The 17,521-nt window shown below is 45.5% G+C and overlaps 1 protein-coding gene across 2 annotated transcripts in view; it reads right to left on the reverse strand.

Moving 5' to 3' along the window:
* Positions 1–17,521, reverse strand: part of LOC105200730 — a 167,663-nt gene that overhangs the window by 91,590 nt on the left and 58,552 nt on the right. For both annotated transcript variants that reach the window (XM_039445992.1, XM_011168419.3), the window contains exon 2: positions 14,126–16,329. In XM_039445992.1, coding sequence (XP_039301926.1) covers positions 14,126–15,784 — 1,659 coding nt within the window. In that variant the 5' untranslated portion in view covers positions 15,785–16,329. The remainder of the gene's footprint in view (positions 1–14,125; positions 16,330–17,521) is intronic.

Below are 17,521 nucleotides of genomic sequence, written 5' to 3' on the forward strand. Positions count from 1 at the left end.
ACTCACTCGCACACCCGGTCCGGCGTTATACGCCGACGAACCACCCTTGCCGGGCCTCCTCCCTGGCACCCCGCGCCTTCCACCTCCCGCTAGAACGAGGGAGTTCGCTGGGGTGGGATCAATATGAGTTGGGCGAACGCGCGGGAAATTCGCGCGCAGGTCCTTCTCCACCCTCGACGCGATGGATACACACACCAGCCGCCTCCTCCCTTCCCCTCCCAACCCCCCATAGAGTATCCTCCATCCGCCCTTTCCTCGTCTGTCCTACCACCGTCATCCGCGCCCACCATGCGTTTTTTGTCCACCCCCCCCCTCTTTCTCTCTCTCTCTCTTCTCTCCCTTGCTCCCTGTTGTGTTTTACCTAGTGTTCGTGACCCGACTCGCGCTGTTCCCGTCGCGCGAGAGAAGTCGATGTCGGCTTCGCTCGGTCGCCCCGCTTCCTTCGACGACCCTCACCTGATCCACACATCTCTCTCTCTCTCTCTCTCTCTCCGGCGGCGACCTACTCGTATCAGCCTCTGCCTCGGAGGATACGGCCAAAGGACCGAGACTGAGTAAATGTCTCTGCCGCCCCTCGCGTCCAGTAATTTCTTTCTCGACACAATATATTAAGGGATAAACCTTCACACAGCGTATTCTATATATGTGTACATATATATAATATACTCATAAATATTTGCCCACCCGTAGAATTTTCCACGCAATCTCCTTTACAAATATTCTATTTTAAAATGACTCACGTGCCTACATCACGCTTATCTTCGAGGCGAAGAGACCTTCTTCAAAATCTTTATCGTTACACTTTCGAGAAATATGAAGCGCGAATACTTACGAGAGCTAGCACACAGTTTGGCAGACTCGCTACATTTTTCGTGCGACTTAAAAAGTCTGCTCCTCCCGATTTTCGCGCTCCGAGAATTCCATATTCCGTATTTCCATCCCGAAAAGGATACCGCAATTCAAGGATCACAGCTATTCACGCTATCCCACTTGGCAAAAATTCTCAAGTGTTTTGCGCAACAAAGTTCTTTACGAGTAAATAGAGTACGATGCGAGACGACCACGCGGTCGCATTTCGAGATGGAGCAAAGAGATTTGATGAACTATAAAGTGTCGCATGAGCATACGTTATCATATGGCCGGTATGAAAGAAGTATAAGGGAAAAGTTATAGATCGTAAACCTCGCGAGGCATTACGCATCACGCGGCGCTCGGACGGAGTCATCTCGCTTTTAATCGGCACCGTCATCCGTTCCTAGAAATCGAGCGGCTTTTATTCCCGTTTTTCTCGTTCGCGAGAACAGGTTCTCGCGATAAGCGATGAACTTTTTCGCGAAATTCCCGTGGGAACGCCACGGCAAACGCCTCTACACATTTAGCCATGCCGGCTATCAACAAAATCGATAACGCGTCCGTACGTTTCGGGCTGTTGCACAAGGACTTTCGAACTCGTGCTACTTATAGGAAATACGATACGGTGTACGTATGTAGATTTTTGAGGATTTAGATCGCAGCCCAACGCTACAAAGAACCGGTATAACGGTATATCGATACTAATAACTCTTCGAAAAGCATAAATAGTTGGACTGTTCTAACGTTTCTACAATCGTGAGATCGTGACGATCGTCCGAGTCGATTCGTCGCGCGTCTATCTCCTCTAATTAGTTTCACCGATCATCGAATCGACTTGTCTCCTCCCTCCACCTCCTTCCTTCCCTTTTCGATATTGGCAGAAGGTTTCAACATTGAGAAAATTCGTCCGGAAATTCGTGAGAACATCCGGCGACACGCTCCGCGTCAAGGAAGTGTAGGTCCTATAGGTGAACGCCGATGTCACTGATATCAGACTTTCGACTCTGCGTTACGCTCGGTCGCGTTATACACGGAGATCGATACACGCGATACGGTACCCCACGATGCGGCATTATTTCTTTCGCCCCGCAGTGGATCAATTAAGCGTGCTTTTATGCAAACGAGCGCGCGACCCGACGCAAAACAAACACGAAGATAAATAGATTTCCGATTTTCTGATTATAGTGAATTAAAGCTGCGTTTTCCGACGCGCGGCCCGCGGGAACGAAATGTGAACCTTTAGCTCTATTTGTCGGGAGAGTGCTAATTAACTGCCGCCTGTCTCCGCGAGAGTTTCTGCGCGCTGTCACCGCGAACTCGCGCTTCAAAATAAAGCGTCACCCGGGGATCCCAGCGTCCCTTAGGTCATACGGCGCGTGCAGCGATATTATTTATAAGTAATTCCTACTTTGTTATAGTATAAACGTATTATGAGCGAGTAAAGTTAAAAGCGTTGAAAGCAAAATATGAAAACGTTATTATTATATTCTTATCACTAATTAAAGAGTAACCTGATAACCTACGCGGGAAAATGTCAAACCTTTTACACTCGAGTTTTCTTCTCTCTCTCTCTCTCTCTCTCTCTTTCCTTTCAAATCTCACATTGTCGTGGATATCTTAAATTTCATTCGTTAAACGATCGACAAGCCACGGAAAAACGGTCGTTACATGAAAAGGGTCGATCGACTCTCACTGCCGTCAAGTCCGTTATCTGATTATATATACGACGTGCAGATCGTCGCCATGCCCACTCGCAATTACGTTACGAATTACTGAAAGAAGTTCCGCATATCGCAGAGCTTCGAAACGGACAGGCGACACGACCCAGCGTTGCGCGCGTCTGACGTATCGTGATTACCGATGGCATGCGAGCATGTGAGTGCCGAGCGTATATACCACACCGCAGATACAACGGGAAGCTTCATCGTTGCATCGGCATCGAATTACATCTTGTGCATCGGTACGATCGCACTTCCGCTCCTTGTCGCATAATTATTTCGATCTCGCGAGGATGGTTCGAGGATGCTGGGCATACGCGCGCGTTGCGATGCGAACCTACGAACGTAAGATTCAAATGCCAGATACAACATTTAGTATTTAATCTAAAGCAAAAAAGAAAGAGAGAGAGATGGGATGACTCGAATCACTCAAAAAAATATTTTGCTGTTGTAGGTAGATTTCTCGCTATTTTTTGTATCTGCTAAAAAGAATTGTTTGTTACAAATAAAATTTTATAGCAGTAACATTTAATAATGTTTTCTAGAAAATTTAGGTCTCATTGCCAATTATATAGTCAAATTTTATAAGTGATTGAATAGGCGCCACAGACAAATTTCACAAACAGTTCAGATATAAATTCTATCTCTGTTATTTAGATTGATTAAGTACGAAACATATGCGATATCACAAGATTTGCTAATCATTTATCTATCTTGGTTAATTTTTTGCAGCCAAGAAATTGTGGCTGTACTTGCAAGACCATTTTTTTTTTTTTTTTAATGATGAATCGCACCAACCATCGTAGATTAACTCGGAGTAAAATTTTGTCTCGTAATTGCTCTTTTTGTACTTTTATTTATTATTATAATTATTCGGTCTTTAAAATTTGTCGACAAAAGAGCTGCTTTAAGAGCGAGAAATCATTGCAATATCTATCCTTGGAAGTTGTAACGTTTCTGAATTAAATCGGCAAAGTAACTTCAGGTTGTATATATGAAAGATGTACATAGCTAGCTACTGCGAGATCGCGATGGAAACGTGCTTGTTGAAATAGCTCTTCAACCCGAAACTCTTATCAAACTGTCGCGTATTAGACCACATTATGTCGTTACGGCCTACTCACGAAGTTCGAGGCACCCGCGTACTTACGACGCAGTAAAAGCGGAAACTGGAACGCCAAGCGTCTCAAATGAATTCCATGAAAATATTAAATCCTAAGCATCCGGAACTTTGCATCCACACAGAACGATCTGCAAATACCGGGGCAACGGCGGCCGTGTATTAACGAGATCGCCGATTACGAGGAGTTCATTCAGACGAGTCAAAGAGCTCTAAATGTGTATGTTGCGATAATCATATATTCGTATTCCGACATTTAACGAGATATTAAACAAATATAAATCAATATTTAACGAAACAGAAAACACATTTTGCGAGCCGTTCTATTGGAAAAGTTAGATTATTTTTATATCGCGTTACGCGTGTTATTTAGCAAATAATATCACAGTTAATTATTATAATTATCTCATTAATTATATCATTTGTTGTATCATAGTTAATTTCTATTAGCTTCGTATTAGCATGTAGGAATTAATTCGCATGCAATTTCAGACGTCAAAGCAAGTATAACAGGAACCAGTTATTTCTACTTATTACTGAGCTGGAAAAGCTGAGCTCGTTCTTTTTTTTTTCAATAAGTAACCGTTGTTGAGCGTTGCATTATGTGCTCAATGAGGACGGAATAATGAGGCTATCTAATGGCAGAAAATAATCGAAAAAATGGTTTCTATCTTGTTTAACAGATATTTCATTACCGATTTTACATGTAAAATCTGCCTTTGAAATTTCTTGAAAAAGAAACAGACTTTTTCTCTGACTTTTTGTCCAACTCAATAAAATAAATTATATCCAGTATATAAATATTTATTATGTAAGTCTACGTAGAAGCCTATTAATAAAAAAACGTACATAAAACTGTGGTCTAATACGCAACAAGTGTGAAATTAATACAATTTTTAATGAAATGTAAGTTATGCTCTTGTCCATTCCATACGTTTCTTCTTACGGTGTCATTATTTACTTGCAGGAATTGGCTCGATTCCGAGCCTGAAGCGAATGCCAGCTGCTGACTTACGAGTTTGGTTACGAGATCGGTTGCCAGGGATTTCTTTATACGCACGACGGAATCCGTACTACAGTTAAACCGTAAAGAGAGGGAGCATTTAGCGTGGCAGTGTTAACGACGATACAGTGGCCAATTCTACCGGGAATCTAAATCTCGCCGACCGGGAGCATCCGTACGAGCGCCGCCGCCGCGGTCTAAGAATCGTACACCCGCATTCCCGGAGAGTACACGGGCTTGACGGCGTGATTGAGCGTTAAGTCGGGACTAAAGGCCTGAGAAGAAGAAGCCGCAAATCGCGATTCGTACGTTTTTACGAATACGTTAACCGCGGATCGCACGGACGAATATTTATGCAATTACATTCATTTACATAATCGGACATAAATGACTCGCATTTATCACATGTCACCCATCTTCACATTCGCGCGGATGAATGTGCCCCGTTATGCGAACTGAAATAAAATATCGAGAAATTCAGAAAAATGGATTGGGATTTGTTTATCCTTCTTGTTGCAGTTTTTCAAACAATTCACACTTGTTCGAGCGCAACAAGCTCTAATGGCAAATTATTAAATTATAACTCTCGATTATCAACGTTTCTTTAATAGGGATAGTATTATTGATTTTATACACAATCAATAATACTATCAGTATCAACAAATATTGACAATATTGTTGATCACATTTGGTTAATATTGATGGATTGATGTAGAGTATTGACAGTGACCCAAATTTCATGATTCTCGAGGATCAGTATTGTTATCATAGAGATACTGGTAGTAATACTGACTGTGTAAAGAGGATGTGTCAATATTTTCATCAGCGTAATTCCATAATGAATGGATAATATAATTACAGAAATAACCTTAGCTTGTAAAAATATTGATGCACACTGTCAGTATTACTGATTCAATATTATTAATCGTATAGGGCCTGCAAGGAATATAAATAAAAAGGAGTTTCTTTCATACATTTCTCGCTATTGTTTCATTTGTATTATATTCAACATAATTCTCCCGTACAGCACAGAATAGCAAAAACTGCAATTGCAAAATATTTCTACGTTTCAGCAATATTGCAGCAGCGATAAAATGTCCGCCTCACAGAAATATTGATGCGTAATGTTGCAGTAACGTTAATACAATATTGTGTGTGTGTGTGTGTGTGTGTGTGTGTGTGTGTGTGTATATGTTGCTGCAATATTACGTATCAATATTTTTGAAGCGGCCATTTTACCATTGCTACAATATTGCTGAAACATTGCAGCAATATTTTGCGATTTTTTTTTCGATACTGTGCTGTATGTCTTATTCTTTCTTTCGATCAGTTTTATGTTGCTTCCACGTTACCTTAAATGTTTATAGAATTATTTATAGACTTACGAAAAACACGTGTCTATAAATATGTAGTAAACGCAAGTTAAAAGTCCGCGAATTTGCTAAAAGCCTGAAAATTGTGTCGAGCATTTACCTTTGTCACTGACTGAAAAAAATATTAGTGCTGTCATCTTCACGACGTCGCTCATGGACTACATTGCGATTGCCTGCCTCGGTAAAACAGGATTTGACTTGTCGATAACAAAGCTCGCAATTGCAGGGATCTACTACATCCACAATGGTAAAAGACTCGTTCTTATGTATAAATTTACAGCTAAGAATAAAGCAGAGATAATTTATTCGACACGGAACTTGCCTATTGAAAAATAAATTTTATAAAATCAAACTTTGTTTTCTTAAATAAAAAAAACAATCTTTTAAAATTGTATTAAAAAAATGCAATTTCTTCAAAGCACTTTTCATTCTTCCTTTTGTTTACGGGATAGTCGAACGACGCTATACGCGCTTTAGTACGCATTCGATGTAAATGGGATTTGGGATCGGTCATTTAAACGCGAGCCATTGTTTTCCGCACCGCAACGGTCTTGCGGTTTAATAACCGGAACTCGGGGTAGCCGTCGTTTGTCAGTTCATTAACGCGCTAACCGCGCTCTAAAAAGTCCTTCGAAGGATCGTTCGCGCGAGACGCTTGCGTTTCGATCAGCCGGCACGTCCGCTCTCAACGCCGCAGTCTCTCGGCCGCGAACGTAATAATCTTATTTGATTGCTCGAAGGGGAGAGCTTGGCAAAAATATGAGAAATATACTATATATCGTCCGCGCAGCGTCTCTCAACCGAGTTGCCCGAGGGTGTCACGAACATCTTCTCCCCGGGAACGCCGTATCGAAAGACATCCGCGAGCGTACATACGTCGCACGTTACAAATAAATTTCTTCCCGCGCCGAAGCCGGAAGAAACGTCGGCGGGATTCTCGGAGCTATTTCTCAGAGTTTACCGCTAGACACGAGCGCCTTCGGGAAAATTAAAAATGCGGAATCATTATCTAATTGATCAATAATTAACGGAAGATATGTTCTCGCTGAATAGATTACGATTGAATTTTAAACTGCTGCCGGCGACCATAAAACACCGGCGCAAACCGGAATCCGCTTGTTTGTTCATGGCGTTATCTTCCAGACGTAGAGTAATGCCATGTGTTCAGATCCGGTTTGTACCAAAGTGCATTCGGCCACCATCTGTGTTGACAAAAAGAAATTTCTCATTTCGGGGAGCGGAAGGGGGAGGGGGGGAAATGAGGAGAAGCGCGCGGAAGCGCACTGTCCGGAGATTCCGGGAAGATTATGATCGAGGTCTAGATCTTAACCCGTCTTAACCCTAATCTAATTCCGTCGCTTACTTGCATCTATCAACTACGGACTCTGTGATAAACGATTTCGCCAACCAAGCCGAGTTCGCAATCGCTGAGAGAGAGAGAGAGAGAGAGAGAGAGAGAGAGAGAGAGAGAGAGAGAGAGAGACAATGTGTTATAAAGGCACCGTTACAATTAGCGTTCGCAACGAGCAATTTCAGATCGATGCCCCACGGGACAAAAACAGAAAGAGTGGAAGAAAGAACCGGCGCTTATCGCAAGCTCCGATCAGCAGCGGCGGCGAGTCGGCGCGCAAGGCAGGACGGTACAGGCGGATAAATTTCGTTTAACGTAACATCATTAAATCGTGACCGGTCCGCGCCGCTGAGCGCTATCTCAAAAACTTTTACGCGCGCGAGCAGCCGCGCGAATGAACGCGAAAGTTGCTGAAGAGAACAAAATTTATGGCGATACGCGTCGCGGGTGCAACCTTTCGGTCGGCGCGCGATGGGCAACGTCCGCTCTCGTGCATGCGGGGGGAAAAAAAACGAGCCGCAGCGCGATTGCAAATTTATTCGACTCGCTCTGAGGCGGACTCGGCTGCGCGGCGATATCACCTTCTCGCGAGATGACACGCGATGATACCGCCAATATGAAAGTGAAATAAATATTCTGAAAATAGCTTTCAATTCGCTGCGCAATACTGCCTCAATCAATATTGCTTTGCGTAACGCAATAATAAATTTTTACGAAGGACACGAACCTTTATATCTTCTTATCTTTTTAGATTTCATTAATTGCAACAATCAATAAAGTATAATCGGTAGGTCCATATGTCTTATCTAAGAATAGGAGCTTTAATAATAACTTTTTGAAATTTTTTTTTAGTAATCAAAGTGATTAATAATTTAAAATACGTTATTAATATTATTATTCTGACGTTTACCGCCTCGGAAATCGTAATTTCGGCCCGGGTAACTTTATCTCGCGATCGTCACAGGCGTTTTGAATAACTTTCGAGTGGAAAGCAAATGTACGGAGCGCAAAGCGGAACACAAAAGGGATTCTCCTGGCCGGCAGAAGAAACGTCGCATGTCGCGCGAGAGTGGACTACGATGGCTCAAATGGCCCGTATTTCAATAATGATAAATCACCCTGGTTCGACGCAACGACGGACACGGCCAGACTTGAAGATCTCACCATGAGATATCACCGTCAGGGGTCTATCTCGTGGCTTCTATCTTATAGATGGTCTTGTGTGTGTCCCCTCCCGGATCCTCTCTCTCTCTACAGGGCGATTCAAGACGTAGCGCCTCTCAAAGTCAGCCTGGACAGTCTCTCCCTTCACGAACACGATATTTCCTATTGTCACCGGGATGTTCTACCTTACACATGTTTGCCCGTGTCACGGGATTAAATCCACGACTTTCTTTTTTATTGCCACGTCAGCTGAACGATGATAACGTTCTTGCGACACTATACGTGGACGATTCTCATGATAATTCAATATCAGAGGTATTTATACACCGTGGATAATATTTTCCTCTTACAGCGATGCGATACATTCGTAGAAGCGCGTTTCAAAGCAGATTTCGACAAGCGTATCGGCAAGCTTTTAGAAATATCGACATACTCTCGCTTCTTGCAGCATCATTTGTAATAATTTTCCTCCCGTCGCCATTCGCGCCCGATCAACAAGGACTTCGGCGTTCGTCCCCTATCGGTGCCGTTCTATACGTGCTTCCAACGAGGCGCTCGTGCACAGATGCGTGGCACCTAAAGAAATCACGCGAAGATAACTCCTACACGGAGATATTATGTGCCGTGATATACGCCCGGCTGCCGAAGTATTACTCACCCCAGACGGGCGACGTGTGCGTTGTGTACGTACGTGTGTACGACGCGTATGCGTGTTCACGGTCTCACGTATTCACGAAAGCAATGAATACGGGATGCGGGATCAATTCAGGCGACGGATTAAGCGCATTCGAGATCGGGGTCGTAAGAGGGAAGAAAAGAATTCGATATACATATTCGGTGAGACGTACGATCGCGCGCCGATCCGAGAATGCTTACGTCGAACATTCGAATTTTCTCACGCCTTGTAACAGAATCGTGCGATCCTTCCTTGAAAACAACGCATTCCCTCGTACTTCAAGTTTTCAGCATTGGTGGAGTAACGTACGAAGCTAATCGTGCTCGCGCGAAGACGTAACGTGCGTAAATGACGCGAACGAATGTCATTTCGGCGACCGGTTCGTTCTATTTCCGACGTGGTGTTACACGATTATTTCCTCCCTGCACCTTGCACACGTGTCTACGACATACGGCAGCCGCATACCCGATGATGCGCTCTTTTCTCCCGTCGCGCTCGCAGTCATCGCCACTTCTGTCTTTCGCGCCCATCATCGTGAGTCGTCTAACCGCGTCAACTCCACGTCTCACGTACGCGATACGTAATTTGCCGCCGGTCGACGAAACGGCGCGAAGAAAATCGTAGAAATTGCTTTGAGGAATTTCTTTCAGTGCCGCGATTATGCCGTTTAATTTTACAACTTTCCTGGAAAACCTTCTTTTATTTTATCTAAATCTTCTCTGTCCTTCTAAGAGCTTCGATTATACAGAACTACAAAAAAAAAATTATTTGGAAATAAATGCAAACCAGAACAGGTGGTATCTTGTAGATTTTGGGTTATTGAATTCGAATTCATAAACCGTTTTGCTTTATTACGTCCAATTTTTTATAGAATCGAAAAAAATTATGAAAAATCAAAAAAAATGTGAAAATTGAAAAAAAAATTGAGGAAAAAAAGCAAAAGTAAATATGACATTAAAATGTGTTCGCAGAACAGATTTAAATCTTATAAGAGACACCTACTCTGATTTGAGTTTATTTCCACAAAAACTCGTTTTCGCGGTCCTGCGTTATCGCAGCGTACTTCGGCGGTTGCGTTCGCAGATCGAGAGAAAAGTGTCGCGCGTTCTTTTCTTTTGTACACGTCTGTTTTTTCCGCGACGTATCGTTACGCCACCAGTTTGTGTAATTCTATGAAATTTCTTCACGGCCGCATCCGCAGCTCTCTCATTTCGCCGTGCGCAAAATCATATAAATTTAACGTCACATTCTGCGGCCACGTATAAATATCACTAGTAATTTTCCGTCCGCAGACGACCGTAATCTGCATGCCTTTCAACGACAGCGAAAATGCACACGTCTAGAGCCGGATGCGCAGGTTACGCGTCCCTGACCTAGGACGTCTCGATTTTATAGAGCTAAAAGAGCCGAGCACGTGCGCCGACCGCGACAAATATTTAAGTGCATACGAGAAATCTTCGTTTATCATTCTGTGAAATGGTGATACTCTCACGCGATTGGAGATCAAGAGAAATGGGGAAATTTACAGAAGAATGCATTAACTATCTAGTCAAACCTGTAGTGATTAAATGCTTCTCAGAGCAGAGCGTTGCATTCGCCTTCCGGATATAATTAACATCTCCGATGTCTCCGCATCTCATCGATATTCGGAAATGCACGGCAATACCGCGAGCACTCTAGCATTCATTAATAACATTTGGGAGGTACGGATAGGTTGAAACAGCACGAACAAGCGCGCGCAACCGCGAACAAATCTGCGGATATACGACCGCCGTATTTACATCCCGGATGAAACCATCGTGCGAGGAACGTGCCGGCTCGCTCTGAACGTACGATAAGAGCAGGGAAACAACAAGAGAGAGAGAGAGAGAGAGAGAGAGAGAGAGAGAGAGAGAGAGAGAGAGAGAGAGAGAAGAGTCGAGAGTCGAGCGAGCGATTGCGAGAGCGACGCGCCTGGAGATGCCTCTCCGTTGGATACGCGGTTGGTGTTTAAAATCAAACGGAAACCCAGTTAAACCTAGTGTACTTCTCCAGCGTTTACTAATAATAGAGCAGATTCTGGAAGGATAGAAATATGACTTCCTCCCTTCGACACGCCGCGCGCGCTCCGCGTCCTAAAAATAACGAGCGGACGTTCGACACACGCTCGTCGGAGCGAGAGGAGCCACGGGGCGGCTGTCCAATTCAAATAGTAGATACCCCCGCGCACCAGCACGTGCTTCCACTTATCCCCGACGATAAGCCCCGACGATATTCGTACGTGCGTGTGTGCGTACGTGCGGTGGGTCGCGACCCGGAAAGCGTGTGAACTTGTAACCCGACTCGAAGAGCGCGTCACCGGACTCGACCTCATCGCGACCGATTCGGAGACCGGATGAATGAAAGATCGAAAGTCTGGCGAGCCAAAATCGTGTTTAGTCTGCATAATATTTATGCAGCGCCTTTATCGCCGAGCGTCGTTAGTTGTGAAAGAGAAAAAAAAAGAAAAAAAAAGATTACCCTATATATATATAATCTCACGATTCAACACAGCGAGCTTGTCGTTAAATTATCTTCGATTCCGTTACACAGACATGCTTTTACAAGTGTGCGCGCGTGTGTATTTTTCCTTCGCTTTGCTCTTCCGTGTACGCACGAGTGCGTAGCTTCACCGCATATTTGCTCGGATTTGATCGAGCAAATAGAGAAACACGTCTGACTGAGGCGTTCCTGGGTGAGGGGTCGATAGATCGATACCATCGTTGCAGATTTGCGAACGGTGTGTTGTGATCGCGCACTACGGTTCTATTCGTAGGAGACTCTACATTATTGATTACGTAGAGAAGTGACTATAATACGTGTCGATGAACTCGGTACATAGAACGTCACGTATTTCGAAACGTAGTACTAACGTTGCCGTTATCGCATATCTGTTACAATAGCTACAGCACGACTAAATCAGAAACTTGACAGAATTGCATCTCGTGTAACTGCAATTATTTTTTTTTTGCTAATGAAGAAAATAAGTAATAAGATATTATTCTCTGTTTTCAAGTAAATGGCTTTAATAAAACTTCAATCTGCGGCTTAATCATAAAGATAAGAATTATGAAACAGCATAAAAAGCGTGCTGGCTTGCGATTGTATAATATTATTGCAGCACGATCTAATATTTCGTGTTATACTATTTTTATCGCATGACGTGTATCACGCTCGAAATGCTCCTGATTATTCGCAATAACCATGCGATCGTATCGAGGATGAACGCGCACCGCCGTCCCTACATTCATCTACTCCACCTGTCACCGCATAATACGCGACGTGAATTCTCGTCGAACGACTGATCAATGTAGTCGCGTTGCATTTCACGCAAGATAAGAGCCCGATTGAATCTCCCGACCGTTTATCGCGCGACATCTTCGATATCACTTTGCGAATCCCTGCGTCTCGAGTTTGTTCGGGCGCAAGTCAACGGATAAATAAAATAAAAATTTGCGACTAATAATATTATATTCCGTAGAAGAGATTTCTTTAAAGAAAATTTTGCGTCTGATGGATACAATATAATAAATTACGTAATAACCACGGAAGAAGCCGCGCAAGTCTTACCTTAGGACCATGAAAATTAATTTGCGCAAGGCAGATAAGGCGTTACTTTACGAAGCCACCGCTCGATGTTAAACTCTCCTCGGCTCCGCTAACTGCGGCGTGTTCCACGAAGCGAGGATTCCCGATCCCGTCGTCGTCTCTATCGAATCGCGCGCTACCGATCGCGCGAACGGCCATAAAGCGATATCCTGACAGAGGCGTTAGGATCGCTCGTTTCGGCACGGCAAACGGCGCGGAACGGGTTAAAGGCGAGTTAATGGCAAGTCGTCCGCGAAGAAATACGTCGACGGACAACCGACCGGATAGTCGAGGATAGTCGATCTTCCTTCTTTCTTTCTTTCGCAGGTAGAGGGGAGGTAGGGGAGACTTTTCCGGCAACCCGTTGCGCGAGGACCTTTTTTGCGGCCGGACGTCTATCTTCGCGCGATCGCGGAGTCGTGGCGCACGCCGGGGTGAAAGTTACTCGCCGCGACATAAACATCGCGGATAACGATTACGATAAAACCCGACGAGCCGACCAATTCCCCGTCCAGGCGAAATGCCGTGTGTCGCTTATTCGGTTTCTCTTTCAGACGTATCGATTTCTTTCGGGGGAAGAGATTCCGCGACTTGTGGTCGAACAAGTATTTCCATTACTTTATAATCTTTAATATTAGATACCTCAACGACATTAAGCCGCAAATTCAAGTCCTATTAAAGTTGGATTTGTTTGAAGTTTTATACAAGAAATAGGATATTTTATTGCTTGTTCGAATCTTACAATTCAACCGTAACTGTAGATATCGGCATTTTAAGAGAGTATCGGCTTTAAATCGCAAAATATTTTGTATATACAGTACGTGTTACATGTATACACGTAACACGTAATATGTATAAATTTTAGATTTACATACTTGATAATATATCCAATGACAAATGCTGCTTCGAAGAAGTATATTTAAGAGGGTGTCTTTTATAATTTAATATTAAATGACAATTAAAATTGATTACTAAAATTATGATTTTACTGCTTTGATAAAGAAAAAAAAAAAAATGTATGAAAAGCGCATAAACGAAAAGCGCATAAACAAGATTGCTCGTAGACGTCCTATACGTACATATACATGAATCGGCCAGACAGAAACGGCGACCTCCGTCCGGCGCGATCCTTTGTCAAAGTCCCTTAATCATAGCTTCATTTCTCAAGCGGAATCTCCCGCGGATCTCCGAGCGTGGAGTACGCAGCGTGACGAACGACTCAATTATTGTCCGGTGCACCCCTCGAGGGGGACTTGACTTACCTCTTCCACAAGGGATCTCTGCATATTGGTCCAGCACAGTTTGCACGGGCACACGTCCTTCGGGTTCTCATTCCCTCGTTCACGGTCCCGCGCATTACCGGCGGCCTGATGCGGCGGCGGCGGCGGCACCGGCGGCGGCAGCGGACTGGTGGCCACCTCGAGGCTGTCCGAGCTCGAGTTGTGGCGTCGCGGCGGCGTGATGTTGCTGCCGACGTTCGCCTGCTGGCAAGTCGTCTGCCTAATCTCGCAGTGCGACCTGCCGTGCTCGTTGGCGCACTTGGTGGCGTGCGACGGGGACACGTAGAGATTCAGCATGTACTTGTTGCTCGGCTGCTGCGGCTGCGGTCGCAGAAAGTCGTCCAGAAGATAAAAGCTTTGCGCGCGGCTCGATCGCGTAGTGGAGGAGGTCGTACCGCGGGCCTCCACGGCGTTCTGCAGTGCTTCCGCGGCGGCTCGGCAGTGTTCGCGTCCCTCTCGAGCGTTGCTCCTGCATTGTTCGGCGTCATCCAGCTGATGTCGGTTACGCAACGGGACGTGTCTCTCGTCGAGCTCGTTTACCGGCTCGCTATCTTGGTACAACCTGCGGCTGACCTTCGATCTGCCGGCAACTTGACCAAACTCCCCGTTTTCCCGATAAACGTCTCTACTGACGCGAGACACTCGCGCCGAGTAGGACGTCGGCTGTTGGTAGCGCGCCTTGCAGCTCGAGCCGCGCGACTCCTCGCGGAAATGATCGCTCTCGATCATGGATACGCTCATGTTGTGCGACAGGGAGGAATTTTGACTGACGTGAGAGCTGCTACCGTTAGCACCCGTGCTCGCGGGAGTCCTCAAAAGTGCGCCGAGGGACCGCCACTTCCGGTCCTGCTGGTTCGTCGATGTGGACGAAACCGAGGATCTGTTCCATTTCCTCTCGTTCGACGGCGACATCAACAGGCTGTTACCCACGGACCACTTCCGCTCGTTCGTAGGCGACGTCATCGAGGACGACCACTTTCTCTCGTTGGAGGGTGACGCCATCGAGGTGCCCGACCATTTCCGCTCTGACGACGGTGCGCTGATAGCGGCGGCAACGGCACCGCTGTTCGCGTTCAGCTGTTCCTCCCGTTGTCGGGCCTTCCACCAGGACGACGTCGAAGTGAAGAGAATCAACGCGCCTCGCAAGGGGTTCTGATTCTTGGCCGCTCCCTTCGGCGAAAGGTCGCGATGGTCCTTGACTTTCAACGGGCAGTCTCTAAAGTTGGAGTCGCACTCGCGGTCGCTGAACGCGGCGGCGTCGCGCTGTTCCCTCAGGGCGTTCTTCGCGGCCGCTACCTCCTCCTCGTGATACAAGGTCGCATTCGTGCTGCGCAATCGCGGTCGAAGCCGCACGAAGCCGTAATCGTTGCCGTCCTGAAGGACGGGATCGAACAGTTCGCGGGACTGTTGCTGATGATGCTGCTGCAGGAGGGAGCAATGCGCGGCCGCAGCTGCCGCTGCCGCCTGGCCGCTGGACGTGTACTGATGATGACCGTTGCTCAGCTGCAGACTCGGTTGTTGCAACAACGTCGAGGTCCTCGCGCGATGACCCTCGCCGGCGGTGCCGCGTTGCAAGCACGAGAAGCTCGCAGAGTGCCGCAAGCTCGAGGGCGTGTTGCCCGGCTGACTCACGCCCAACATGTCGCCACCTTTTATTTTCAGTCTTTGATCTCTCGAGGGAGAGAGCGGGTGTACGTGTGTGTGTGTATATATATATATATATTAATATAAACGTGTACGTGTGTACGTGATGAAGACAGGACTGACACGAAGGGGAGCAGAGAGGGAAGGGGCAGGTAGAGAGGCAGTTAGCGAGGAACGAAAGCTAAGATCGACCAAGGAACGGTTCAGCGGACGAAGCGGTAATCTAGCTCGTCATTACTCCTGGCAGTGTTTTTATCAGTCTCGCGATAACATCCGGCGTGTTCTCTCGCGAGGAAGCAAAGAGAAATCCCTCCTTCTTTCTTCTACGCTGACCTGTTCTTCCCTCGGTCAATTCCTCTTCCCTGTATCGCGCACATCATCGTTTTGAAATTCGTGCGGTTCTTTTTCTCTCTTTCTCTCTCTCTCTCTCACTCTCTCTCTCTCTCTCTCTTTCGTCGAAAAGCCCCGCCACATGGGCTACATCCTCGTCGTTACCGGATGTCTCTCGCTATCGTACGCGGTGTCTATAGGTGGTATGAAATCTGTAACAGAAAGTAGGAACAGGGTAGGGAACGGCAACTCAAAAGAAAAATGGCTACGATGAAACGGAGCGTCGGCCGATGACGCTCCGTAAAAAATTAAAGTGCTCGATGAGGTGAATCGGGAGGGCGACGTTATGTACAAGACAAGGAGCGAATGATCCCGTTGTCGCGTGAAATGTGGGTGAACGCGACGGTACGATGATTATTTCTAAGAAGTTGGCTGTCGAAACTCAGGCGAGGGGCAGGAGGAATCGCGCAAGTTGATTTGTCGGGGGGATCGGCGAAAGTTGAAGGTCGTATTACGGCCGGTGTGGTGTGTCGAGGCATGATATCGGGATATCTACCGAGGTGTTTTCTATGAAAGTTCACCGCGTTTCTACGACAATGTGCGAACAGCGAGGTGGAACGTGCGTTCTTTTCTCGGAAATATGAGCGGAGTTCTAAGCAGAAATATCGCGCTTAGGTACGATCTATGTGTGATTAATGTGCGATTCAGAGATAAATTTAACGTTGATGTAAGGTGTATTGAAATCGAGTAAAATTATTACGAGTAACATGTTGTTGCAACGAAAACTTCTTGAGAGATATTTAAATAAACAGACGTAAACAAGCACGGGTATTCTAAACACACGTGCTTGTTTAAGCTGCTTATCCCCGAATTTATACATACGTCGCTAAGTATGCTTAACTCGACGTATCTTGCGCACAAACTATGACAAAGTACATTGCAAACATAGTTCTGTTTCTCGCGGTCACTAAAATATGATGTTAAGAAATTAGATGTAAATGTGAGGGTAGATGTGAATAGAACTACAGAATTAGAGCATATCGCGTCCGGATGCAAATACGATGTTTGTTGCTGTTTGATTATACACTGTGCGAAGTCGAGTTGTAATGCTGCTTGAAATCGCAACAGGGCGTGACGAATGTAATGATAACAGAATTTTTACAGAAGCATCGCGCTAATGAAACATGAGTTAATGAAACAAATCGTAAGTCATGTCTCGGTACAATGAGTACAAAAAAACCAATATGATGCATCGGCATGCTCCTCGATGTAGAATCAATAATGCAACCTATCAGAAAAAAGCTATAAAAGGGGGGGGGGAGAAAAGGGAGTCGATAATCGCAGAACTATCTTTTGGGCAAGGATGAGGGAGAGGAGAAACTTCAGAGTTGAAGGCATCCTCTT

The sequence above is a fragment of the Solenopsis invicta genome, chromosome 2, assembly GCF_016802725.1.
Source record: "Solenopsis invicta isolate M01_SB chromosome 2, UNIL_Sinv_3.0, whole genome shotgun sequence".
Classification (NCBI taxonomy): Eukaryota; Metazoa; Arthropoda; class Insecta; order Hymenoptera; family Formicidae; genus Solenopsis; species Solenopsis invicta.